Source organism: Entelurus aequoreus, linkage group LG06, assembly GCF_033978785.1.
Source record: "Entelurus aequoreus isolate RoL-2023_Sb linkage group LG06, RoL_Eaeq_v1.1, whole genome shotgun sequence".
Taxonomy (NCBI): Eukaryota; Metazoa; Chordata; class Actinopteri; order Syngnathiformes; family Syngnathidae; genus Entelurus; species Entelurus aequoreus.
This window is the reverse complement of record NC_084736.1, coordinates 13,242,558-13,268,835: the sequence shown is the minus strand read 5'-3', so window position 1 is coordinate 13,268,835 and position 26,278 is coordinate 13,242,558. Positions and strand designations below refer to the sequence as shown.

Sequence of the window (26,278 nt, the reverse complement as noted above, 5' to 3'; positions counted from 1 at the left end):
GAAGAAGAACCATGATAAAAATTCTGAATTTATCTCATCCATCCATTCATTTTCAAGATAATCTTACTCATCTCGCCATATGAACTGTAACTTACTTCACCAATTATCATTTATTTATTTTTATTGTGATTACTTATGGAGTATATTGTGAATAAACTGAGAACAGGAAGTGAAGAAAAGTTTTAGCAACTGCTATATAAAGGAAAAGGGGTAGGATTAAATATGCTCTGCGTCTTCCTACTCCTTTTCGAACATGTTGAATAGAGCAGTGTTTTTCAACCACTGTGCCGCAGCACACTAGTGTGCCGTGAGATAGTCTGGTGTGCCGTGGGAGATTATCTAATTTCACCTATTTGGGTTAAAAATATTTTTTGCAAACCAGTAATTATAGTCTGCAAATGATCTGTTGTTGTTGAGTGTCGGTGCTGTTTAGAGCTCGGCAGAGTAACCGTGTAATACTCTTCCATATCAGTAGGTGGCAGCCGGTAGCTAATTGCTTTGAAGATGTCAGAAACAGCGGGAGGCAGTGTGCAGGTAAAAAGGTGTCTAATGCTTAAACCGAAAGAAAAGGCATTGAAGCTTAGGGAAGGCTATGCAGAACGAAACTAAAACTGAACTGGCTACAAAGTAAACAAAAACAGAATGCTGGACGACAGCAAAGACTTACTGTGGAGCAAAGACGGCGTCCACAATGTACATCCCAACATGACGTGACAATCAACAATGTCTCCACAAAGAAGGATAAAAACAACTGAAATATTCTTGATTGCTAAAACAAAGTAGATGCGGGAAATATCGCTCAAAGGAAGACATGAAACTGCTACAGGAAAATACCAAAAAAAAGAGAAAAAGCCACCAAAATAGGAGCGCAGGACAAGAACTAAAACACTACACACAGGAAAACAGCAATAAACTCAAAATAAGTCAGGGTGTGATGTGACAGGTGGTGACAGTACACCTACTTTGAGACAAGAGCTATATTGATGCATGCTTAAAGTCATATCCAACAATTGCGACAACAACTTTTTACTGTCAACTGAGTTTCATTTTTTAATGATTTCTGCTGGTGGTGTGCCTCCAGATTTTTTCAACGCAAAAAATGTGCCTTGGCTCAAAAAAGGTTGAAAAACACCGGAATAGAGAAACTGGAAATTGTGACGTATCATGTCGTATGCACGCATGTTCCAAATCAACTCAAATTTAATACACAAGCTGCCTACTTTTAATATAAAGTCACGGAAAATGTTCCTCTTTGCGTATATTGCATCATTAAAAGATGACGTTACCTGCCTATGTGTAACAATCACGTCGTCGTCAGTGAGGGCGTCACAATTTTATGCCGTTAATGATTGTTTTTGTTTTTTTGTACAGGCGCGAAACAGGACAGTCGCGTGCCGGTTAAGGACCCCACTCTTAAAGCCGAAATGGCGGCGCCCGTGGCGGACGCCGGCGAGTTTGAAAGTTGGCTAAATGAGCGCCTGGACTCGCTGGAAGCAGACCGGGAGGTGTACGGTGCTTACATTCTGGGGGTGCTGCAAGAGGAGGAAAGTGACGAGGATAAATGGGACGCGCTTCAAGGGATTTTATCCGCATTTCTGGCGAGTAACGACACACTCATGTCGCACGTAGCCAGCAGCTGCCGCCTGTCTGTTATTCACCCAAACACTTCCTACTATTTTTATATTATATGTTATTATCATTCCTTACATTTATAGTCTTTTAACACAAACCACAGACAATCGGTCAAAAAATTAACATTGTGGTTGTCCTAGCTTGGACCTCTCTGCAGATTACAGCAGCAGTATGATCAAACGTTTATTGTGTAGCTCGGTGTTTTTCAACCTTTTTTGAGCCAAGGTACATTTTTTTTCATTAAAAAAAATACAGAGGCACACCACCAGCAGAAAAGGTTAAAAAATGAAACTCCACCAGGTTGTCGTGCCTTATTTTGAGTTGTTGTTTCCTGTGCGTAGTGCTTTAGTTCCTGTCTTGCGCTCTTATTTTGGTGACTCTTCCTGTTTTGTTAGTGTTCTCCTAAAGCAGCTTGAGTGCTATTGCCCGCCATACTTGCTAGGGGTGTGGGAAAAAATCGATTCGAATTCAAATCGCCATTCTCACGTTGTACGATTCAGTATCGATTCTCATTTTTCAAAACTCGATTTTCTTTTTTTTTTTTTTTTTACATTTTTTATTAATCAATCCAACAAAACAATACACAGCAATACCATAACAATGCAATCCAATTCCAAAACCAAACCCGACCCAGCAACACTCAGAAATGCAATAAACAGAGCAATTGAGACGACACCCAAACATGACAAAGAACAATCTAAAAGTAGTGAAACAAAAAATAATATTATCAACAACAGTATCAATATTAGTTACAATTTCAACATAGCAGTGATTAAAATCCCTCATTGACATTATCATTAGACATTTATAAAAAAAAAAAAAAGAACAATAGTGTCACAGTGGCTTACACTTGCATTGCATCTCATAAGCTTGACAACACACTGTGTCCAATATTTTCACAAAGATAAAATAAGTCATATTTTTGGTTCATTTAATAGTTAAAACAAATGTACATTATTGCAATCAGTTGATAAAACATTGTCCTTTACCATTATAAAAGCTTTTTACAAGAATCTACTATTCTGCTTGCATGTCAGCATACTGGGGTAGATCCTGCTGAAATCCTATGTATTGAATGAATAGAGAATTGTTTTGAATTAAAAAAAATCGATTAATAATCGAATCGTGACCCCAAGAATCGATATTGAATCGAATCGTGGGACACCCAAAGATTCGCAGCCCTAATACTTGCCAACCCTCCCGATTTTCCCGGGAGACTCACGAATTTCAGTGTCCCTCCCGAAAATCTCCCGGGGCAACCATTCTCCCGATTTCCACCCGGACAACAATATTGGGGGCGTGCCTTAAAGACACTATTTATTTTATTTAGCCTTTATTTAACCAGGTAAAAATCCAATTGATATCAAAGATCTCTTTTCCAAGGGAGACCTGGCAAAGAGGGCAGCAACAAGGTTACATTAAAAACAGTAAACAACACATACAACATCAAATTTACAACATTAAAACTTGCTCACATGACACATGTGCATACAGACAAGGTAGACTGCAGTCCTTTCACAGAAGCTTTAAACTCATTTAATGTAACAAGGGTTTGAAGTAGGGCTGCAACATCTAATCGATTAAAATCGATTATAAAAATAGTTGGCGATTAATTTAGTCATCGATTCGTTGGATCTATGCTATGCGCATGCGCAGAGGCAATATTAATTTTTTCAAATTTTTATTTTTTAATTTTTTTAATGTTTTTATTTTATAAACCTTTATTTATAAACTGCAACATGTACAAACAGCTGAGAAACAATAATCAAAATAAGTATGTTGCCAGTATGCTGTTTTTTTCCAATAAAATACTGGAAAGGATAGAAATGTAGTTTGTCTCTTTTGTCCGATTATTAATCGATTAATCGAAGTAACAATCAACAGATTAATCGATTATCTAATCAATCGTTAGTTGCAGCCCTAGTTTGAAGTTGAATATTCGATTGTAGGTTATTCCAAGCCTTCGGTGATGAAAACCTAAATGCTTTCTTGCCCAGTTCAGTTCTTACTTTAGGGACGACAAATTGCAGAACATTCATTGAACGAAGATTGTGACTTCCTTGTTTCTTTGTTAAAAGACAAGACAGATAAGACGGAGTGATACCCAGAATGGTTTTGTAGATGAAAACATACCAATGATTGAGGCTTTGAATCTGAAACATTGCCTTTAGCGTCCTCTCTCACCTGAAACCTTCACCCCTTAACAGCCGAATGCTGTGCAGGCCATACTTGCCAACCCTCCCGAATTTTCCGGGAGACTCCGGAATTTCAGTGCCTCTCCCGAAAATCTCCCGGGACAACCATTCTCCCGAATTTCTCCCGATTTCCAGCCGGACAATACTATTGGGGGCGTGCCTTAAAGGCACTGCCTTTAGCGTCCTCTCTCACCTGAAAAGGAGACTATTACCGTATTTTTCGGAGTATAAGTCGCTCCGGAGTATAAGTCGCACCGGCCGAAAATGCATAATAAAGAAGGAAAAAAACATACACAGTATAAGTCGCATTTTTTGGGGAAATTTATTTGATAAAACCCAACACCAAGAATAGACATTTGAAAGGCAATTTAAAATAAATAAAGAATAGTGAACAACAGGCTGAATAAGTGTACGTTATATGAGGCATAAATAACCAACTGAGAACGTGCCTGGTATGTTAACGTAACATATTATGGTAAGAGTCATTCAAATAACTATAACATATAGAACATGCTATATGTTTACCAAACAATCTGTCACTCCTAATTGCTAAATCCCATGAAATCTTATACGTCTAGTCTCTTACGTGAATGAGCTAAATAATATTATTTGATATTTTACGGTAATGTGTTGATAATTTCACACATAAGTCGCTCCTGAGTATAAGTCGCACCCCTGGCCAAACTATGAAAAAAACTGCAACTTATAGTCCGAAAAATACGGTATATATGTCTCCGTTATCCATAGGTTTATCTATAACCCATAAAGTAGGCAGGCACGGAGCTATTTCTCAGCGTGTGTTTATACCAGCCGGCACGTTAATACACTGACACACAACATCCGGATTCCCATCATGCATTGCTTCAAAACTACGGCAAGTAGTAATGTCCAAAATTTCCAGCCGGACAAACAATAATGGGGGCGTGCCTTAAGGGCACTGCCTTCAGCAAAAAACTCCAAATAAGTCACGGCGTGATGTGTCAGGTGGTGACAGTACACCTACTTTGAGACAAGAGCTATAGTGATGCATGCTTGGTTATGGTTTAAAGTCATATCCAACAATTGCGACAACGACTTTTTACTGTCAACTGAGTTTCTTTTTTAATGATTTCTGCTGGTGGTGTGCCTACGGATTTTTTCAACGCAAAAAATGTGCCTTGGCTCAAAAAAGGTTGAAAAACACTGGTATAGGTCATTTTTAAGGTTAAATTGTCACGTGTTGTCACTGAGCACCTGCCTAAGTCCCCGTTTACACTTATCCAGGGTAAATCCCACCTAACCTTATCCGTGTCCACACACACACAACTATGCCACCGTTTAAGACCCCCTGCCGTCCGCCGGCGCAACGCGACCTAATACGCATGCGCGGAAAATGCGCACGTCATAGTCACCTCCAGTGTTGCTTTGTGTGCAAGTTCTTAAATGTAACTTATCTGAACAATATCCAGTGTTGTGGTATTTCAATTAACTGGAATCCAGTGCGCTGTGGGGCCCTATTGAGCCATCATAAATTAATACAATCTTTAATAAACACGTGAAAGTACACAATGTGACAAAGAACATTTTACAACAGTCAATCTCGGGATCTAGGTATCAGGTCAGGACACTCCTCACTCTTTTGACTTTACCTTCATTGTCCATTCCTTTTTGGTGACTTCATATACTCTGGACCTAGACGTTGAGTCCGCAACAATAACGGCGGACAATAACTGCTTTGCCAGTCCAAAAGCATTCGCCGTTGTCCGTAGTCTTCCCTCGACGACCAGGTAATACAAAGCACACGCTACCTTTTTTATCACATCCACGGGAGCTCGCATTCTCGTTTGTCTCTCCTTCGACAAATGGACAAAGTTTTTCGGTAAGTAGAATCACCGCTGACCCGGACATTCGAAAGTTCTCTTGCCGTCTGAGAAGTGTTGTATCCCAAATAGCTGCAATCGCTTTCTCTTAAGGTATTCATGTGTGATTTCCACAGGCGTCTGTACAGACGGAAGGAGAAACACGGACATCTCTGGATGACTCGCTTTCATATTTCCAGTGGTTAGCTCCAAGTTACGAAACCGCTTTATTATGAAGCTGGCTGTGGTCTGATGTCACTTCCTCTCCGAAGTCAGTTTGTAAACGATCAATTAGTCCATACAAAGCTAAGAGCCGGAGATTCAAGAAATACACGGCGCACTTACCCATGTAAAAAATTATCCAAGGACGGGGACCTTAAACGTTACTTTAGTGTGGCTGAAACGGGGCTAAGGCTAAATATTTATTCGTTTAAGGGGTTATCCGGCTTAGTGTAGACATAGCCTAATATGTGCATTTTGTGTATTCAACGTGTAGGGTGACGACACCCTGGATGAGGTCTGCAAACAAATCATCGACCAGTGGGCGGACTGCTGCAGCCGCTCAGCAAACAAGAGGGACTCTGGAGATGGTAATATTATTTATATTTATTAATTATTCCATCATTAGTAATTGTTATTAGGATTTGTTAGTTTTTACCCAGCCACATGTTGCAGCAGCATCTCAAAGTAGTAAATATGACTGAAAGTATGCAAAAAAATGGCAATTAAGGGGGAACTGTACTGTTGTCTATTGTTTACAATCATTTTGTAAGACAAGAACGGCGGCATATTAATTTCACAGATGCATCACAATGTTCGTTTTTCCCGAACAACACTACTAATCATGTCTGACTTTGTGAGAGACAACAAAGACTACTTTGAGACGAGTAATGATCAGAACCTTGTATTTTTTAGCCTGACTTTAAGGAGAATGAGATGCAAGTTTTAGAATATCTGTGCTAAACAGACCCAGCTTTAGTAAAACACTAAGCATCATGCAGCATTATCGCCAAGTGCTAAACAAGATATACAAAATACGAACATAATAAAGCAATCAGGTACTGAACAATGTCTGCTCTCACTGGAAAATGTTCGTATCTTCCCTTTTTAGCGGAATATTTAATTAATTCTCACAAAGGGTTAAAAAAATGTGCTGCAAACGTGCGTCATAGGTTGAATGTCAAAGTTGACCAACTTCTGCTCAGTGGCCTTGTGGTTAGTGTCCGCCCTGAGCTCATGAGTTCAAACCCCGGCCGAGTCATACCAAAGACTATAAAATGGGACCCATTACAGTGTTTCCCATAAACTGCCAAGATACCTGTGGCGGTGGGGGCGTGGCTATAGGCGTGGTCACCATGACATCATGGAGTTTGCATAATTTACTACAATGATATGATTTTCTCTAAAAAGGCTCAAAAAATGTATACTTACTAATTAATAACAGTTTTCTTTTAAACGTCCATCCATCCATCCATTTTACAATATAATTACAACACTTTATGTACATATTTATATACAGACTTGAACAATAAGTTATTCACTGAAATATATTTATTAATTGTGGTTCTTACAAAAAATATATCTTATAAAATCTAAAAGCTAAAATGTCTCTTAAAGCTCTGCCCCTTTAATTAGTGCATAATAAATTATTTAACTTTGGCCTACTACTACAACCATATTATTTACCAGCAACATAAAGTGAAACAGAGGCAGAGGTGTCCTGCCACAGTCAGTAACAAATAAACAGAAAACAGTAGTGGTCAAATACAAATAAGGCAACAAGAGAAGTATCCTACACTTCTCTTTTGTAAAGTAAATCTGAACAGCCTATATGGGCATCTACATCAACTATATGATTTGCCTGAGAAGCTAGACAGGACAAAATAATATATATATGTATATATTTTTCATTTTTTTTATTTGTGGCGGACGTAATTCTTTCGTGGCGGGCCGCCACAAATAAATGAATGTGTGGGAAACACTGCATTACCTCCCTGCTTGACACTTAGCTTTAAGGGTTGGAATTGGGGGTTAAATCACCAAAATGATTCCTGAGCGCGGCCACCGCTGCTGCTCACTGCTCCCCTCACCTCCCAGGGGGTGGAACAAGGAGATGGGTCAAATGCAGAGGGTAATTTCACCGCACCTAGTGTGTGACTATCAGTGGTCCTTTAAAGGCCTACTGAAACCCACTTCTACCGACCACGCAGTCTGATAGTTTACATATCAATGATGAAATCTTAACATTGCAACACATGCCAATACGGCCGGGTTAACTTACAAAGTGCAATATTAAATTTCCCGCTAAACTTCCGGTTGAAAACGCCTTTGGATGATGACGTATGCGCGTGACGTAGCCAGTGAAACAGAAGTATCGGTACCCCATTGAATCCAATACAAAATAGCTCTGTTTTCATCTCATAATTCCACAGTATTCTGGACATCTGTGTTGGTGAATGTTTTGCAATTTGTTTAATGCACAATGGAGACTACAAAGAAGAAAGTTGTAGGTGGGATCGGTGTATTAGCGGCGGACTACAGCAACACAACCAAGAAGACAGAGATGCAGATAGCAGACGCGTTAGCCGCCGAACTCACCTTAACTTCCTCCGTCTCGCCGACCGCATCTATGATCGGGTGAAGTCCTTCGTCGCACCGTCGATCGCTGGAACGCAGGTGAGCACGGGTGTTGATGAGCAGATGAGGGCTGGCTGGCGTAGGTGGATAGCTAATGTTTTTAGCATAGCTCTGTGAGGTACGGTTGCTAAGTTAGCTTCAATGGCATCGTTAGCAACAACATTGTTAACCTTCGCCAGGCTGGAAAGCATTAACCGTGTAGTTACATGTCCATGGTTTAATAGTATTGTTGATCTTCTGTCTATCCTTCCAGTCAGGGATTTATTTATTTTGTTTCTATCTGCAGTTAAGCACGATGCTATCATGTTATCTCCGTAGCTAAAGTGTTTCGTCGATGTATTGTCGTGGAGATAAAAGTCACTGTGAATGTCCATTTCGCGTTCTCGACTCTCATTTTCAAGAGGATATAGTATCCGAGGTGGTTTAAAATACAAATCCGTGATCCACAATAGAAAAAGGAGAGAGTGTGGAATCCAATGAGCCAGCTTGTACCTAAATTACGGTCAGAGCGAAAAAAGATATGTCTCGCACTGCATTCTAGTCATTCACTCTAACATTCCTCATCCACAAATCTTTCATCCTCGCTCAAATTAATGGGGTAATCGTCGCTTTCTCGATCCGAATCGCTCTAGCTGCATTGTAAACAATAGGAAAATGTGAGGAGCTGTTCAATTGACTACGTCACGCTACTTCCGGTAAAGACAAGGCTTTTTAAAATTTTTTATCATTGTTCTCTACTAAATCCTTTCAGCAAAAATATGGCAATATCGCGAAATGATCAAGTATGACACATAGAATGGATCTGCTATCCCCGTTTCAATAAAAACATTTCATTTCAGCAGGCCTTTAACTTTAACTTTCTCAGTTTATGGCCACAACCTTCTACTATCCAAGTGGGATGCATGACCTACGGTTTAATCCAGAATTATTTTTTTACCAATTCAAGAGACGATGCAGCAGCATAAGCTAGTTGACTTTCTGTGATCACGGTATCACTAAAAATAGTTTGGTTGTGATAGCGTTTATAGTAATAATATCAATAATACTTGGTTAATATTCAGGTCACAAGATGTAAATAGGGTATTGTTGGCGAATTTAGATTTTTTTTATAGGGTTATGGGCAGAATAGAGTACTCCCATTAGCTGCATTGTTAGCCACCTCATACTTGGTGTATTTTACGACATAGAATTCATAAAAAAACAAACATTTGTTCTTGTCTTGCATAGGGATTGTGAATGATAGGCACAATTCCAAACAAAGTGCAGTTTCCTTTCAAGCTGTTAAGCACGCATGAATGCTTTGTCTCTGCCAGTTGAGGTCCAGGCCATCGCCAGCATGATGGAGAAACAAGCCCAGATTGTAGTGAGACAGAAAGAAGTGACGGAGGAGTCCAAAAAGAGGAAAGAGGCCCTCCTGGCGCAGTACGCCAACGTGACGGACGGAGAGGAATATCCTCAACTTTTAGCAACATGTACTGCGGTACCTTTTATGACGACACGCTTTCAATTACTGAATTGTGATGCCAGTTGTTTGCCTTAACTGTGAACACTGAAGGGGAGGACGAGGAGTCTCCAAAAGCCATCGCCGGACAAGAGAAGTGTATCCTTTCTAAGGTGATGTTGTCCTAAACTACTGCACTGTAATTAATGTGATTGCTCCTGTAGTTGTGGTTCATGACAGCCGGCACCTTGCACAAAATAAATCCTAAGAACGACTTGAAATACGACTGGAAATAATCCAGAAAAATCGCAGTAATAAGTGATTCTTGGAGGAAAAATTCCCTTTTTGGCAAAATAAAAACTCATTTGAAAGTGGCCTTCATTCTGCCACAAGGAGATAAACACAATGAAAGCACCCTGTGTTTTTTATCTATGCACTCACACACATACAGTACGGGCCAAACGTTAGGACACACCTTCTCATTTCAATGCGTTTTCTCTATTTTCAAGACTATTTACCTTGTAGATTGTCACTGAAGGCATCAAAACTATGACACCTGTGAATGTTTTCTCTATTTTCAAGACTATTTACCTTGTAGATTGTCACTGAAGGCATCAAAACTATGACACCTGTGAATGTTTTCTCTATTTTCAAGACTATTTACCTTGTAGATTGTCACTGAAGGCATCAAAACTATGACACCTGTGAATGTTTTCTCTATTTTCAAGACTATTTACCTTGTAGATTGTCACTGAAGGCATCAAAACTATGACACCTGTGAATGTTTTCTCTATTTTCAAGACTATTTACCTTGTAGATTGTCACTGAAGGCATCAAAACTATGACACCTGTGAAGTGAAAACCATTTCAGGTGACTACCTCTTGAAGCTCATCAAGAGAATGCCAAGAGTGTGCAAAGCAGTAATCCGAGATAAATGGTGGCTATTTTGAAGAAACTAGAATATAAAACATGTTTTCAGTTATTTCAACCTTTTTGTGTTAAGTACATAATTCCACATGTGTTCATTCATAGTTTTGATGCCTTCAGGGACAATCTACAATGTAAATAGTCCTGAAAATAAAGAAAACGCATTGAATGAGAAGGTGTGTCCAAACTTTTGGCCTGTATTGTATGCCATTATTAATAATGTCAGGAAGTACTAGTCTGTGGGAGAGCGATGGAGGAGAATGTGTGTGAGCTATAAGCACATAAGTTAAATTAAGTTTCATTTTCAGTTTTACGTCACGCTAAAAGGCAACGTTCAAGGAGCCCAAAAGGCGATGATGAAGTATTGCTTCAACCTCCTGATAGCTCGTTTACTCTCTCTTCAGCGTTGGTACCTCTGTTGTTGTACCTACTCCTATTTTGTAGAATAGATTGCTAAACGTCCGTTCTAGTCGCCCCTCTTCATTTTAGACAGCCTTAGATAAAAAGGATCTGGGAGGACTCTGCTATAGCTCGTTTACTCTCTCTTCAGCGTTGGTACCTCTGTTGTTGTACCTACTCCTATTTTGCAGAATAGATTGCTAAACGTCAGTTCTAGTCGCCCCTCTTCATTTTAGACAGCCTTAGATAAAAAGGATCTGGGAGGACTATGCTCCCTGAAAAGGGGGAATCCTAATATGATGAGCAAAGCAAACTGGTCGTAGTCATGTACGAATGAACAGGTGTGAGTCCGTCCTTAATAAAGGTGGGAATGTTTGGACACCTCACGATTCAATTGCGATTCAGGAGCTACGATTCCATTAAAAATCGATTATTGATGTATCTTTAATTTGTATGTATTGATATAGTTTTACATTCCTTATAACTAAAAAAACATTTATCACTTGCAACTTTTTTAAAAAGTGCATTTTTAATAAGAAACGGTTAAATTACTTCCCATTACATTTAGTAAATGAATGGATATGTGTTCAAAACCGGAACATAATTACTTTATTTACAACAAATACATCGATTATTAATAGAGATGTCCGATAATATCGGGCTGCCGATATTATCGGCCGATAAATGCTTTAAAATGTAATATCGGAAATTATCAGTATCTGTTTCAAAAAGTAAAATGTATGACTTTTTAAAACGCCGCTGTGTACACGGACGTAGGGAGAAGTACAGAGCGCCAATAAACAAAGGCACTGCCTTTGCGTGCCGGCCCAATCACATAATACCTACGGCTTTTCACACACACAAGTGAATGCAAAGCATACTTGGTCAACAGCCATACAGGTCACACTGAGGGCGGACGTATAAACAACTTTAACACTGTTACAAATATGCGCCACACTGAACCCACACCAAACAAGAATGACAAACACATTTCGGGAGAACACCCGCACCGTAACACAACATAAACACAACAGAACAAATACCCAGAACCCCCTGCAGCACTAACTCTTCCGGGACGCTACAATATACACCCCCCTCAACCTCCTCATGCTCTCTCAGGGAGAGCATGTCCCAAATTCCAAGCTGCTGTTTTGAGGCATGTTAAAACAAATAATGCACTTTGTGACTTCAATAATAAAAATGGCAGTGCCATGTTGGCATTTTTTTCCATAACTGGAGTTGATTTATTTTGGAAAACCTTGTTACATTGTTTAATACATCCAGCGGGGCATCACGACAAAATTAGGCATAATAATGTGCTAATTCCACGACTGTATATATCGGTATCGGTTGATATCGGAATCAGTAATTAAGAGTTGGACAATATCGGATATCAGCAAAAAAGCCATTATTGGACATGTCTAATTTTGATCATATCTATCTAAATCAGATAGCTTCAATATTAAAGCACCTTGTTTTTTTCACTCTAGCGGTACTTTTGCATATTGTGAGAAACACTCTTAGCTTAAAAAACAGGTAAAAAAAAAACAAATGTCAAACATAATACCAGCGGTAACTATACTTAATTTAGTGCCAGTATATTAATAACGAGGCACCAATAGTTCTTCAGTCTGGTTAACATTTACGTCGGCACCAGCGGTATCGAGTTTCCATACCCATTCCTAGTCTACAGTTGGAAATGAAAGGTGAAAATAACATGGCGTCTCTACAGAGGAAATGTGGTGGCTGACTCCACACTAGCTCTCTTTCCTGTCCTTGACCCAGACCTGTCAGCCATGTTCAAGAACACCAACGCGGTGGAGGTCCTGAACAGGCAAAAGCAGAAGCGGGATCAGGCCCGCGAAGACTCTCAGAAGAAGAAGGAAATGGACAAGATGCAGAGGGAAAAGGACAAGCTGGCCAAACAGGACAGGAAGGAGAAAGAGAAGAAGCGCACACAGAAGGGCGAACGCAAAAGATAAAGCAAGAGAAAGGACATTTGCGCGTACGTGGAAATTGAGAAACACTTTCGATGACGTGCTTTCTGAGATAGTTAGACACAATTGCCTTTTGTATGATTAAGACATTTTTTGACTAAGATTACAACAAACAAATGAAAAATGGTGTTCCACGTCTTTTTCAAGTAATAAAATATTTGGAGCAATTTCAATTTGTTTTTAATGTAGAAAGTACAAACATGTAGAATGGAAAAAACAAACATTGTAACCGCATGAAAAAAGTAACTGGAGCAACAACAATTAGCATCTGAACAACTGAGCTGCCAACTTTTAACGTCAAAATGACAAACAAATTAATCATTACTAGGATTTGATTCAAAGGGTGTCGAAATGTTCGCGGCCGAGGTAAAACTGCAGGATTTTGTTCAATTCATATATTCTTGTTCCAGTTCACTGATAGTATTGTAGTATGACACAGTAATAACACTTGTTCCCAATGGGAAAACTGCTGAGTATGAATTAAAAAACAAATAATTCAGATATTTGATCCAACTTTTTTTTTTTTTACATTGTTTCAATAAGTGGTGTATTTAATTATGATTCAAATAGTGCCTAAGAAGTAGTTAGCGTTGAGTCTAACTTTTCAATAAATATTCAAGAAGCACATAAATACTGTCTTTTAAATAAAGTTGTGATTGAATAAGACAAATTTTAGTGGGGGAACTTCACAATGGATTACAGTCCGTCCACTTGAAGCTGAAAGTGTCAAAGCAGCAATTCTGTTCGGATCACTAAGTCGACAAACGTTTTAGGTAAGTGCATGAAGCTGCTATCTTGTGTGAGATTGAATCATTTTTGCAATGGCTTTTCGAAGAACTATCCATGCACGTAACTATATTTGATGTCCACTAGATCCTAAAAGAGTAGCCCTCGTTGGGAGACGAGGGGCAGCTGTGTGTGTGTGTCTCTTCCCTGTTTACGTCTTGGTGGTCCGGCCTCTTGACAGGTTCAGGCAGACTCATCTGGAGAGCGCACCACAGGGCCGTACGGAGCTTCCTGGTGGCCCCTGCCAGCTCCTTCAGGGCGAAGACCAGCAGCACGGTGTCTAGGAAATAAGTAAGGAAAACTGTGTTTTTTGGGGGGCTTTTTATTAAAAGTGTTGGAACAAAGTACAAGGAAAAATAATTTTGATTAACGTCTTGAACTTTATCAAAAATGAGATGTTCAATAGAGCTGTGAATCGATTTTCGATTCAAAATAAATACTTTTTAATAACATTGGGTGCCAGTTGTGCTTATCGACCTTGAAGCGATTTTATTTGGTGCATGGTGTAAGGATAAATGTGACCAGTAGATGGCAGTCATACATAAGCAAGGTGACGCCAGTAAACAACACCAAAACTAAATGTTCCATTGAGAATTCTTAGAATAATTATGTGCAAGTTATCACACAACTTTAGTATGCTTAAAGTCCGTTGCTATAGTTATTAGCTATTGTGCTCAAGCTGTACTTTTTCTATCTGTGCAAGGACAAAACTTCTTGTCTGAGGGGTGGCCTCAGCCGCAGATGTTATCTTTGTTTTAGCCCGCTAACAGCCAAGGACTTCAAGGACCTCAACGAAGATAAGACGACAGCACGCAGACGAAGCAGAGACAAGGCGAAATCCCAAGGCCCCCAGCACATTCCGTCATGTATTGTGCGTACTGGAGCTGCTTCGCATGATATGTGTGACCAGTCCTTTTAGAGGCGGCCTCAGTGATGTTGACTGGGAAACTCCTGAATCAATAGAGGGACGCGGGAGCTGTACCTTAGAGCATAGGGCGAGGCTGTGACTGAGTGTGCAGCTCCATGCGTTCTCCACATGAGCTAAATTTAACTCCAGGCATGTGATTTTTCCGTCTAAAGTCGGAATTCCGTCTTTTTTAATCTCGGGGGAAAAAAAAAAAATTATCTCTCGTTTTTCCGTTTTTTTCCGACCCTAAATCAAGATTCGAGACGTAGTTTATATTACGCCGTAGTTGAATGGTCGATATGTTCCTTGTGACCAATCAGGACATCTGTTATGAATGATGACGTTAATAACGTCATCATTCATAATGGTTATTACGGCCATTTTCCATATGTAAACGATGTCGGTTCTCGAGAGAAAGGACGCTTTACGTGTAAAAGAAATTGATAAACATGTCAAAAATAAGTTCCGATGGGACTGGATGGAAAGGGAAATCACTGATACTGTTGGGAAGAAGGAAGTTACGACTTTGTTCGGTGATTTTATTCGGAAAATCGATCGTCCCGGAAAGGTTTTGTGCACGTGGTGTCATGATAATATTGACTATGGATCACAAGGTTTCAAGGCTTTGGAAGTACATGCGAAACGCCAAAAACATATGAAACAACTTGAAGCAAGGAAAACAAACTTTTCACTAGCTGGTACTTTTGGATGTCAACCGAAAGTGAGCAAACCTTACGGACTTCATCTTTTGTTTACATCGACAACTGCCGTAAACATCGAGAGGAAAGATCCACCCACTTCAGTTGCAGACAGGGTTGTTAATAATGAGGTAAGCTAAAAAATATTTGCTTGCGAAATACGCATGTTTGTTTTAAATATTAACCAATTATTGCTTAGCGAAATATAAATGGGTTTTTCTAAAAAATAAAAAGCCACGTGAAAATATATTATGAAATTACAGAAATTCAAAGAGTCGCATTATTGATTCCAGTTAACAATTTATTTGAAATAAATTTGCATATAATACTATTTTGTAATATTAAGTTCTTATGTAGTCTGTTGAAACTATTGTCGGTGGTGTAACAATCTTGAAGGTAAATATTTTCTCACTTGTTTCATGCAATATGTCAGTGTTATTATTTCCTATTTTCAAATATGAGTAAGCAATACTGAACATGTTTAATTATTTTCATAAATGTATATCCTATTTTGGCGAAAAGAATGAAATGTTTACATTACATTACATGAACTGAAGTAATGTGGTAATACTGTAAATAAACTGTAGATAATAACACTGATCGATGTGACACCTGTGGATGTGAAATGAACACAAGATGTAAATATTAGTGACTAAATACTGTTGGGACTGAACCATATACAGTGATTCATTAGGATAATTGGGTTATGTATGTTCTATTAATGATGTTTTCATGTCTTTAAACACTAAAATATTTTCTTCAAATGGTGCTGTCTTTGTTAATTTTAGCATGTTAAATTGGTGAAAAACCAGGAGCTCCTGGCTGGGGGCCTTCGTCCCCCAGACCCCCGGAAGTTTTTTCAGTCTTTTTCATTGTGGTCAAATCACATGCCTGTAACTCTGTCTCTGCATGATTCCTTGCTTCTTGTCTGTTTAATAGATATCATCAGTGTTTGAACCTGACAAGAAGATAGAACATTGCACACGGCGCTCAAAAATCTGTCAAAATGTTTTTAGTACGACTTCGGTAAGCTATGAAGCCGCATCGCTTGATGGATTGTCAGGGCATTAAACATAAGAGTATTATTATGGTGTGTGTATAAGGACCGCAAAATGGCACCCATTAGCAGACATATTACCTGGCGTTTTGTTTCGCAATATTATGCAAAACCAACTTTTTTCTGGTACCTGTTGTGTATTTAGGATCTGCATAAGTGTGGCATTGATTGATTGAAACGTATTAGTAGATTGCACAGTACAGTACATATTCCGTACAATTGACCACTAAATGGTAACACCCAAGTAAGTTTTTGAATTTTAATCAATTCATGGTAAATTAATTGCATTCATCTTCCACTGTTGCCATTTCTAATATAAAGTAGTGTAAAGTTCTTACTTATATCTGTCAGTAGACTAGCTATCAAAGCGCTAAAAACTAGTGGGTTTACATAATTTACCCACGGAATTTTTGTTATTAGGAGGGTTCGGGTCGGACGGTTTTTCACGGGACACATTTTCGGCGTTGATGTTGCATTGTTGAGCCACGGATGAAAAGATGCTGCTCCGTTGTTGATTGAAGTAAAGTCTGAATGTCATTAAAACAGTTAGCTCCATCTTTTGACACTTCCACACGCTACACCGCTACAACAAAGATGACGGGGAGAAGACGCTGTCGAAGGTGAGCCACGTAAATAAGACCGCCCACAAAACGGAGCATCCTGAAGAGACGCTCAGAAAGCTACTTGAAGATGATCTGTAAAACATCATCTATGCAACACTTTCACCAAAGAACCACCATTACATGTTATGTAGACCACAAGGAAGTGTTTTACATTTAGAAAAAAAAATCATAATATGACCCCTTTAATGCGCCTTATAATCCGGCGTGCCTTTTGTATGAAAAAAGACCTGAATAGACCCGCTGATCGGCGGTGCGCCTTATGGTCCGAAAAATACGGTACATTCCTCCATAAAATAAACAGCTCTTATAAATTTCGATATAATTTAAAACTGGTTTTGTTTAATAAAGTGCTACCCCAAACATTTAATAAATTCAAATACAAATAAGGCAACTAAAGAAATATCCAACGTTTGTCTTTGCTAAAGTAAATCTGTACAGCAGATATGGGCATCTTCAACAACAGTATGATTTGCCTGAGTGGCTGGACAGGACAGATTTAAAATAAAAATATGTTTTAAATCGATTTTGGATTTTATCGAATCAATTAACAATCGTTACAAATAAGAATCGCGATTAATTCAATTTTTTTTTTTTTTTTTTTTTTTTTTTTACACCCATATAATTGTGTGAATCGTAAGTGACTTAACTATTAAGATAACTGTTGTATTTAGAGCAGGAACCTCACAATGTGAATATTTTCTGGATGCACAGAGTTTTCATGCTAAAATCATGTAGATTTTAGAATGTATGAAATGTTTTAGGAGCAATGGAAGTGTGTGAAAAGCTGTGGAGGGTTTATAAAGACTTTAAATGCATATAATATTCATATAAAATAGATATCCTACTTTGCGTAGAATGAGGTAACATTCTACGCAATGTTACCTCATTGCGTAGAATGAGGTAACAGAGGTTTAATTCTTTTTACACTTGTAAGACACCTCAGAATGTCAAAAAGAATGTATGAAATGTTTTAGGAGCAATGGAAGTGTGTGAAAAGCTGTGGAGGGTTTATAAAGACTTTAAATGCATATAATATTCATGTGAAATAGATATCCTACTTTGCGGAGAATGAGGTAACACTGTACAGAGGTTGACTTCTTTTTACACTTGTAAGACACCTCAGAATGTCAAAAAGTGCGACGCGTGAAGAGTGCAACTTGCGTTTGTTACCTTTGTCCTCTGTAGGATGAGGTATGTGCCGCTGACGCTGGGCCATGTTCACAAGCTCCGAGACACAGGAAATGGCCATGTGGTGATGGCTCAGCGCCGTGCAGACGTTGGCGTGGAGCGGTACATTGCACAGGCACTCCATTTTATACAGAAGGCACTCCACCTGCGACGTCACACAGAAATGAGATATTTTCCCCTTTTGGAATCTAGTTGACTCACCCCGGATTGCTCCCTCTTCAGGTTAAAGAGGAGGTCCTCAACTTTCAAGGGGTACTCCAGAGGTCCGCACGGGTTGGTCGCGGATGGCGTCCATTCGCCCGGGAATGTTTTGGCGAGAATGACCTCGGTCTGAAATGGACAACAAGTCAGAATGTGACAGGTAATGTTTAGTCTATTGCTTGGATGTTACTGACGTCACGTCCCGTACATTAAATATGCGTGGTGGTCAAGCTAGCTCTGTTCTCAATGGGTGCTCGGCGCCATTTAGCCTTTCTCGAAGAAAAAATGCCATATGCTGGCGTTGTTTTGGTCGTACAAACCATTCAAATCGTGAAAAGGATAAATGGTTCTTCAGAGTTCCTTGATATGGACCAAAACTGATATACCGGTATTTTTAGGCTAAATGGCGATACACGGTATATAACGGTATATAATTTTAAACAAAACGTGCAAAGTGTTTACTTTAAACCAGAGCCGGATCAGGCCCGCGAACAGGTTTTATCCGGCCCGCGGGATGAGTTTGCTAAGTATAAAAATTAACCTGAGAAATTTTAATGAAAGAAACAGCTGTTCTAAATGTGTCCACTAGATGTCGCAATAGCAATTATTTGTATCTTTATAGATGATGATGCTACATATCTACAAAATAAACCACATGAGGAACATGATCAAACTACATAAATAAGATACTGTAATTTGATTTTGATATATTTTCTTTATTTTGATAGATTGAAAATTACCGTATTTTTCGGACTATAAGTCGCAGTTTTTTTCATAGTTTGGCCGGGGGTGCGACTTGTACTCAGGAGCGACTTATGTGTGAAATTATTAACACATTACCGTGAAATATCAAATAATATTATTTAGCTCATTCACGTAAGAGACTAGACGTATAAGATTTCATGGGATTTAGCGATTAGGACTGACAGATTGTTTGGTAAACGTATAGCATGTTCTATATGTTATAGTTATTTGAATGACTCTTACCATAATATGTTACGTTAACATACCAGGCACGTTCTCAGTTGGTTATTTATGCCTCATATAACGTACACTTATTCAGCCTGTTGTTCACTATTCTTTATCTATTTTAAATTGCCTTTCAAATGTCTATTCTTGGTGTTGGCTTTTATCAAATACATTCCCCCAAAAAATGCGACTTATACTCCAGTGCGACTTATATATGTTTTTTTCCTTCTTTATTATGCATTTTCGGCCGGTGCGACTTATACTCCGAAAAATACGGTAATTCATTCAGAAAATATAAATAACGTCAAATAAAGATAGAATACTATTAACCGCAACATGTAAGTGTAAAAAAAACAAAAACAACTTTAAGATTTGTACAATTTCAGAATATGCTTGTTCTATTTTTAAACAAAGAAAACAATCCGAAGTTGTCTTTATTTTTAAGTTATCGTGCCGTGATTTTACCAGTCCGGCCCACTTGGGAGTAAATTTTTCTCCATGTGGCCCCTGCTTTAAACTCAACCCCACATTACTGTAACTACCAGTGTTCTGAAAATTACTTCTTTTTTTTTTTTTAAGTAATGAATTATAGTTACTTGTTACCAAAAATAAAGTTGATTACTAATGGAATTACTCCTTAATAAATGTAATTAACTACTAAGAAAAGTAAATAATGCGTTACTTTAAAAAAAAAAAAAAAAAATTTAAATATGTTGAGAGAAGTTTATTAGAGCAGTGTGTGTGTGCTTTTAAGAGGCGGTGTCTGTTCCCAAGTGACATGTGACGTCAGTGAACTGTTTTTGTTAGCTCTAGCGATTAGCAGAGGAGCCGTTCCGCATTCAGTGGAAAACCAAGGTTAAAGTCTGAACTTGAAAATGAAAGCGCACATTGTAATAACAAACTTACAGGAGGATAAGGTTGTATTTTTGCCTCATTCCTGCGAGAATCTTGCATGTGACTAAAGAAATGAGTGGGACTATCCCGGTCTAGCTGCAGTGTGCTCAAACAACCACCAGGTAGCATCTGTGAGCAGATAACACTGTATCATCTCTTTATCTTTCAGACTTATCAGGTCTTATCAGGTCGGGTAGTGCATTCTTCATGCATTCTTCACTCCCGCTTACAGGGAAAGATGAGGCAAGAATACAGTGTTACGTGGTGTTCTTGGAAATCTGCAACGTGTTTAAGGGTTAAAATGAGTGCAGAGTACCAATAATGCGTACATGTGTGCAAGTCTGAATATCCCACTTAATTACGTCTTGTGTAGAGCAAAATTGTGTACTGTAGTGTTGTCCTGATACCAATATTTTGGTACTGGTACTTTTATTTAGATACTTGTCGGTACATTGATACTTTTCTAAATAAAGGGGACCACAAAAAATTGCATTACTGGCTTTATTTTAACAAAAAACGTAGGGTACATTAAACATATGTTTCTTATTGCAAGTTTGTCCTTAAATAAAATAGTGAACATACAAGACAACTTGTCTTTTATTAGTAAATAAACAAACAAAGGCTCCTAATTAGTCTGCTGACGTATGCAGTAACATATTGTGTCATTTTCCATTCTATTACTTTGTCAAAATTATTAAGGACAAGTGGTAGAAAATTAATTATTAATCTACTTGTTCATTTACGGTTAATATCTGCTTACTTTCTCTTAACATGTTCTATCTACACTTCTGTTAAAATGTAATAATCACTTATTCTTCTGTTGTTTGGATGCTTTACATTAGTTTTGGATGATACCACAAATTTGGGTATTAATCCGATACCAAGTCATTACAGGATCATACATTGGTCATATTCAAAGTCCTCATGTGTCCAGGGTTTATAAACATAATATGAATTTTTTAAAAACGAAAGAAGATGTTAAGCCAAAAAATATTGACGTAATCATAGTAGTATCGACTAGATACGCTTGTGTACTTGGTACTTTCAAAAAAACCAACTAAATTGTGGCTAGTGGAGCAACAATTGTGTTCCCATGTTTAATTTTTACTAATTGTTTTTTATCTAGTCTGCACTTTGTCTGTGTTATTATTATTATTGGCTTTTATCTAGTTTGCACTTTGTCTGTATTATTACTATTATCATTATTATCGACTCATCTTTGCCTTATTATTTTATTTTCCTATTTTAATGATGTTGGATCTGTGTTGTTGTTGGGGACAAGTGTTGTAAATTAGCTTTGGCTACAAACACTACGATGCATACATTGGATAACTGTTTCAGATGTCTATGTTTCTGTATCTGTCCCTATTTCAAATAAACCTTTATATATATATATATATATATATATATTATTACAGTGGATGTTAGGTGTGGATCCACCCATGGCGTTTGTTTACATTGTGACGTTGGTGAGCTACGGTGTGTAGCAAAGCATGTTTAGCTATTCCTCGTCCTGCAGGGATGATATTTGTAAGAAACTTACTCTATTTGTCGCCATGGAGGCGAGGATCAGTGATGTAAAAGTAGCTACAACACTGCCAACATTGGCTGGACATGTCTTAAAGCACCTCTTCCTGAGGGCGTTTCAGTGTTATAACCAATGTTCCCTCTAATTGTTCTTGTGTGTGAGCAAACACAAAAACTCCCTGAGCATTCAGTGGAGCACATGTGAGCAACATCACACGTGGCAATACCAGCAGCACACCTGTCTCAAACCAATCTTTTATTGTAACACTCAAATGACAGGAGTCATTTTCATGAGATTATTTTCTAATATTAGTGATTTGGCCCACTTGTAATGAAAATAAAAGAAATCTTGTTTTTCATAAGCTATGGATTAGTGTTGTACAATATGTCTGGGTGGAGGTCCTGCTTTGGAAATCATTTGTACCCCTTTCAGAGATCGCATTTAGTTGCCCTTAAACATCCTCATGTTGCACAATGAAATGTAAGCATAGGATGAAGTGTGCATTCTTGTAACTTTCTCTAGTAACAGCATTCCATGATTAGTATAAATAAATTAACATTAATAATAAATGACAGTAGAATAAGCACACATATTACTGAGGAGTCATAGTGTAATTTTGTGTGGTATTTGAGTTGTCCGACTTTTTGTGTGGCCATAAACGCACCAGTGGCTTAGTGCTATGCGTGTTGGTGACAGATGACATGTTGGTTTTGGCCTGGTTTGTACGGCAGAAAATTACTAGTTTTTCACTCATGTTTTTGCTGTGGTTATGGCCGAATATAAACAGTTTTGCTCAATAAAGTGATCAATATAATTCCTGTCCTCGAAGCATCTCTATAGACGTTACAATAATTGAACGGTGTTAACGAACACCGTTAGGACCGCTTGTTGTCACTGTCACTCAGAGTTGCATTGCAAAATTATACAGAATAAATGATGTGTTTATTTTGTTTAGAATTCAGATGGGATTTGATTTGGTGCGCGGCATATATTTGCTGTGCGCAGAGGACGCTAGAGCAGTGCGCAATTGCGCAGGCGCGCACCTCAGAGGGAACGTTGGTTATAACTTCACCTTTATCGTTAGTTTTTAAGTCAAAATGTGTCCGTTCTCCCTTTTCTGTCTACACACTGTGTCTGCTTGTAAGTACTCCGTGATTGTGCGCTGCCGAACATGCTCGTCTGCTTGTAAACCAGCAATGACACGACGTGACGACGACGGGGGTGCGGGGGACCGGTACGTTTTAGAGGCAGTATAGTACCGAATATGATTCATTAGTATCGCGGTACTATACTAATTAGAGATGTCCGATAATGGCTTTTTTGCCGATATCCGATATTGTCCAACTCTTAATTACCGATTCTGATATCACCGATACCGATATATACAGTCGTGGAATTAGCACATTATTATGCCTAATTTTGTTGTGACGCCCCGCTGGATGCATTAATAACTGGGATTTATATAGCGCTTTTCTAAGTACCCAAAGTCGCTTTACATGTTAAAAACCCATCATTCATTCACACCTGGTGGTGGTAAGCTACTTTCATAGCCACAGCTGCCCTGGGGTAGACTGACGGAAGCGTGGCTGCCAATTTGCGCCTACGGCCCCTCCGACCACCACCTATCATTCATTCAACATTCATTCACCGGTGTGAGCGGCACCGCGGGCAAGGGTGAAGTGTCCTGCCCAAGGACACAACGGCATGGTAAGAGGCGGGGAGCGAACCTGCAACCCTCAGGTTTCTGACACGGGCGCTCTACCCACTACGCCATGCCGTATTTTTCAATGTACCGTATTTTTCGGACTATAGGTCGCAGTTTTTTTCATAGTTTGGCCGGGGGTGCGACTTATACTCAGGAGCGACTTATGTGTGAAATTATTAACAAATTACCGTAAAATATCAAATAATATTATTTAGCTCATTCACGTAAGAGACTAGACGTATAAGATTTCATGGGATTTAGCGATTAAGAGTGACAGATTGTTTGGTAAACGTATAGCATGTTCTATATGTTATAGTTATTTGAATGACTCTTACCATTAATATGTTACGTTAACATACCAGGCACGTTCTCAGTTGGTTATTTATGCCTCATATAACGTACACTTATTCAGCCTGTTGTTCACTATTCTTTATTTATTTTAAATTGCCTTTCAAACGTCTATTCTTGGTGTTGGGTTTTATCAAATAAATGTCCCCAAAAAATGTGACTTATACTCCAGTGCGACTTATATATATATTTTTTTTTCCTTCTTTATTATGCATTTTCGGCTGGTGCGACTTATACTCCGAAAAATACGGTAACAAGGTTTTCCAAAATAGATCAACTCAAGTTATGGAAAAAAAATGCCAACATGGCACTGCCATATTTATTATTGAAGTCACAAAGTGCATTATTTTTTTAACATGCCTCAAAACAGCAGCTTGGAATTTGGGACATGCTCTCCCTGAGAGAGCATGAATGAGCAGGTTGAGGTGGGCGGGGTTGGGGCGGGCGGGGTTGGGGGGGAATAAGGGGTAGCGGGGGGTGTATATTGTAGCATCCCGGAAGAGTTAGTGCTGCAAGGGGTTTTGGGTATTTGTTCTGTTGTGTTTATGTTGTGTTACGGTGCGGATGTTTTAACAAAATGTTTGTCATTCTTGTTTGGTGTGGGTTCACAGTGTGGCGCATATTTGTAACAGTGTTAAAGTTGTCTATACGGCTACCCTCAGTGTGACCTGTATGGCTGTTGACCAAGTGTGCATGGATTCACTTGTGTGTGTGAAAAGCCGTAGATATGTGATTGGACCGGCACGCAAAGGCAGTGCCTTTAAGGTTTATTGGCGCTCTGTATTTCTTCCTACGTCCGTGTCCCACTCCGTACAGCGACGTTTTAAAAAGTCATACATTTTAATTTTTGAAACCGATACCAATAATTTCCGAACCGATACCGATAATTTCCGATATTACATTTTAAAGCATTTATCGGGCGATAATATCGGCAGCCTGATATTATCGGATATCTCTAATACTAATACCGGTAAACCGTACAACCCTAGTGTACAGTATCACTGAGATTCCTCCAGGAAACCCATGTTAGTGGTACCCACAAGAACATAAACCCCATTTTAGCAGGCTTACCTTCTTCCACTCATTCTCCAAATTCTTCCACTCTTCATAACACTCATCCAGGTGGAAGTAAAGCTGGATCACGTGTAACCCTTGATTATTTTCCAGTAAAGCTGCAAAACTGCCGTAACCGTCTCCGGTGTGAGCCTCGGAGTGACTGAGCGGAGTGTGCAACGTCGAGCCGAGAGGGCCGCTTCGATTTGGCGCAGTGTGCCTGGAGGTGTCTTTTGGCTGATACTTCATAGGCGACCAGGACGTCCTTCGAAGGTCACCGGCAGGATACTTGAGAGGCATGTGGTTTTCTCCAGTTGCTTTCTGCATGTTGGGCTGGAGGTCAACGTGTGGTCTCTTGTTGTTCTCCGTCACGCGGGCGTTGTTTAGAAGCTTTTGTCCGAACCAGCCAGACGTCCTCTTCTTGTCCTTATGCGTCTGTGGCTTCATCTTGTGCTGCACATGCCCCTGCTGGGTGCGGGGGCTATAAAACAGGTGCGTGTTCCTATTTAGAACAGTCTGGTGCTGGTTTGGGGGATTTAAAGGCGCAAAGATGGGCTTTGTTTGCGGAAAATATCCGGCGTTTTCATCGCCAAACCCTGACCATCCTTGAATGTCGATCGGTTTTCCCGCCATGTCATTTCTGCCCCTTGTCATGCTACATAATTCTTCCTCCAGCTGTTTTTGGATGTGCGTTGGTGGCATGTTAAACATCGGCATGCCCCCGCTGAGGATTTTCCATTGTTCAGCCATGCTTTCTTCCGGGTGTTCTGTCTTTATTTGCATGTTTGGAAAACCTTTGTAATGTCCTCTGTCAGGTTCTTCCGCCAAGAGAGATTGGAAACCGCTCACCAATTGGTTGGTGGTTTCCTGGAGATACTGCTCCATGTGAGAAATGGCCATCGCATTCCGGCTTTCAGAGGAAAGATCAAATAAAGGGTTGCGATTCTCGTTGGGCTGCTGAAAGACGTCGCTGATTTGATGGAAGCTGTCAACCGGCTGATGATTTGCTTGGTGCAAATCAGCTGATTGGTGGTACGCGCTCGGCGGCATCTGCGATTGGAAGTGGTTTCCCGTTCTGAGAACGGGAAGACCTGGCGGCCGCCTCCGGGGAGGGCTGAATAAGCTGTCTCTGTCTCCATCAGTAACACTAACATGCCACTGCTGATTAGCAGAACTGCCACCGGGCTGCTGAGGGAACTGGCCGTTTGTGCCCGCCGACTCCACTCGTCCTTGAAGGAAAGCCTCGCTGGGAAC

General features: G+C 39.4%; 2 protein-coding genes across 3 annotated transcripts in view; one reads left to right on the top strand and one right to left on the bottom strand.

The window, feature by feature from the left end:
- Nucleotides 1–1,371: 1,371 nt before the first annotated feature.
- LOC133651841 (coiled-coil domain-containing protein 43-like) lies at nucleotides 1,372–13,647 on the top strand. Its single transcript, XM_062050014.1, has 5 exons — nucleotides 1,372–1,598; nucleotides 6,162–6,255; nucleotides 9,616–9,751; nucleotides 9,853–9,902; nucleotides 12,865–13,647. The coding sequence occupies exons 1-5, from the start codon at nucleotides 1,425–1,427 to the stop codon at nucleotides 13,050–13,052; spliced, it is 642 nt and encodes a 213-aa protein (XP_061905998.1). The 5' UTR covers nucleotides 1,372–1,424; the 3' UTR covers nucleotides 13,053–13,647.
- Nucleotides 13,236–26,278, bottom strand: part of LOC133651839 (uncharacterized) — a 22,254-nt gene continuing 9,211 nt past the window's right edge. For both annotated transcript variants that reach the window (XM_062050011.1, XM_062050012.1), the window contains 4 exons: nucleotides 25,043–26,278; nucleotides 18,528–18,656; nucleotides 18,309–18,471; nucleotides 13,236–14,133 (listed from right to left, as the gene is read on the bottom strand). The exon at nucleotides 25,043–26,278 is cut by the window's right edge and continues 112 nt beyond it. In XM_062050011.1, the coding sequence (XP_061905995.1) occupies nucleotides 13,937–14,133; nucleotides 18,309–18,471; nucleotides 18,528–18,656; nucleotides 25,043–26,278 (1,725 nt within the window). In that variant the 3' untranslated portion in view covers nucleotides 13,236–13,936. The remainder of the gene's footprint in view (nucleotides 14,134–18,308; nucleotides 18,472–18,527; nucleotides 18,657–25,042) is intronic.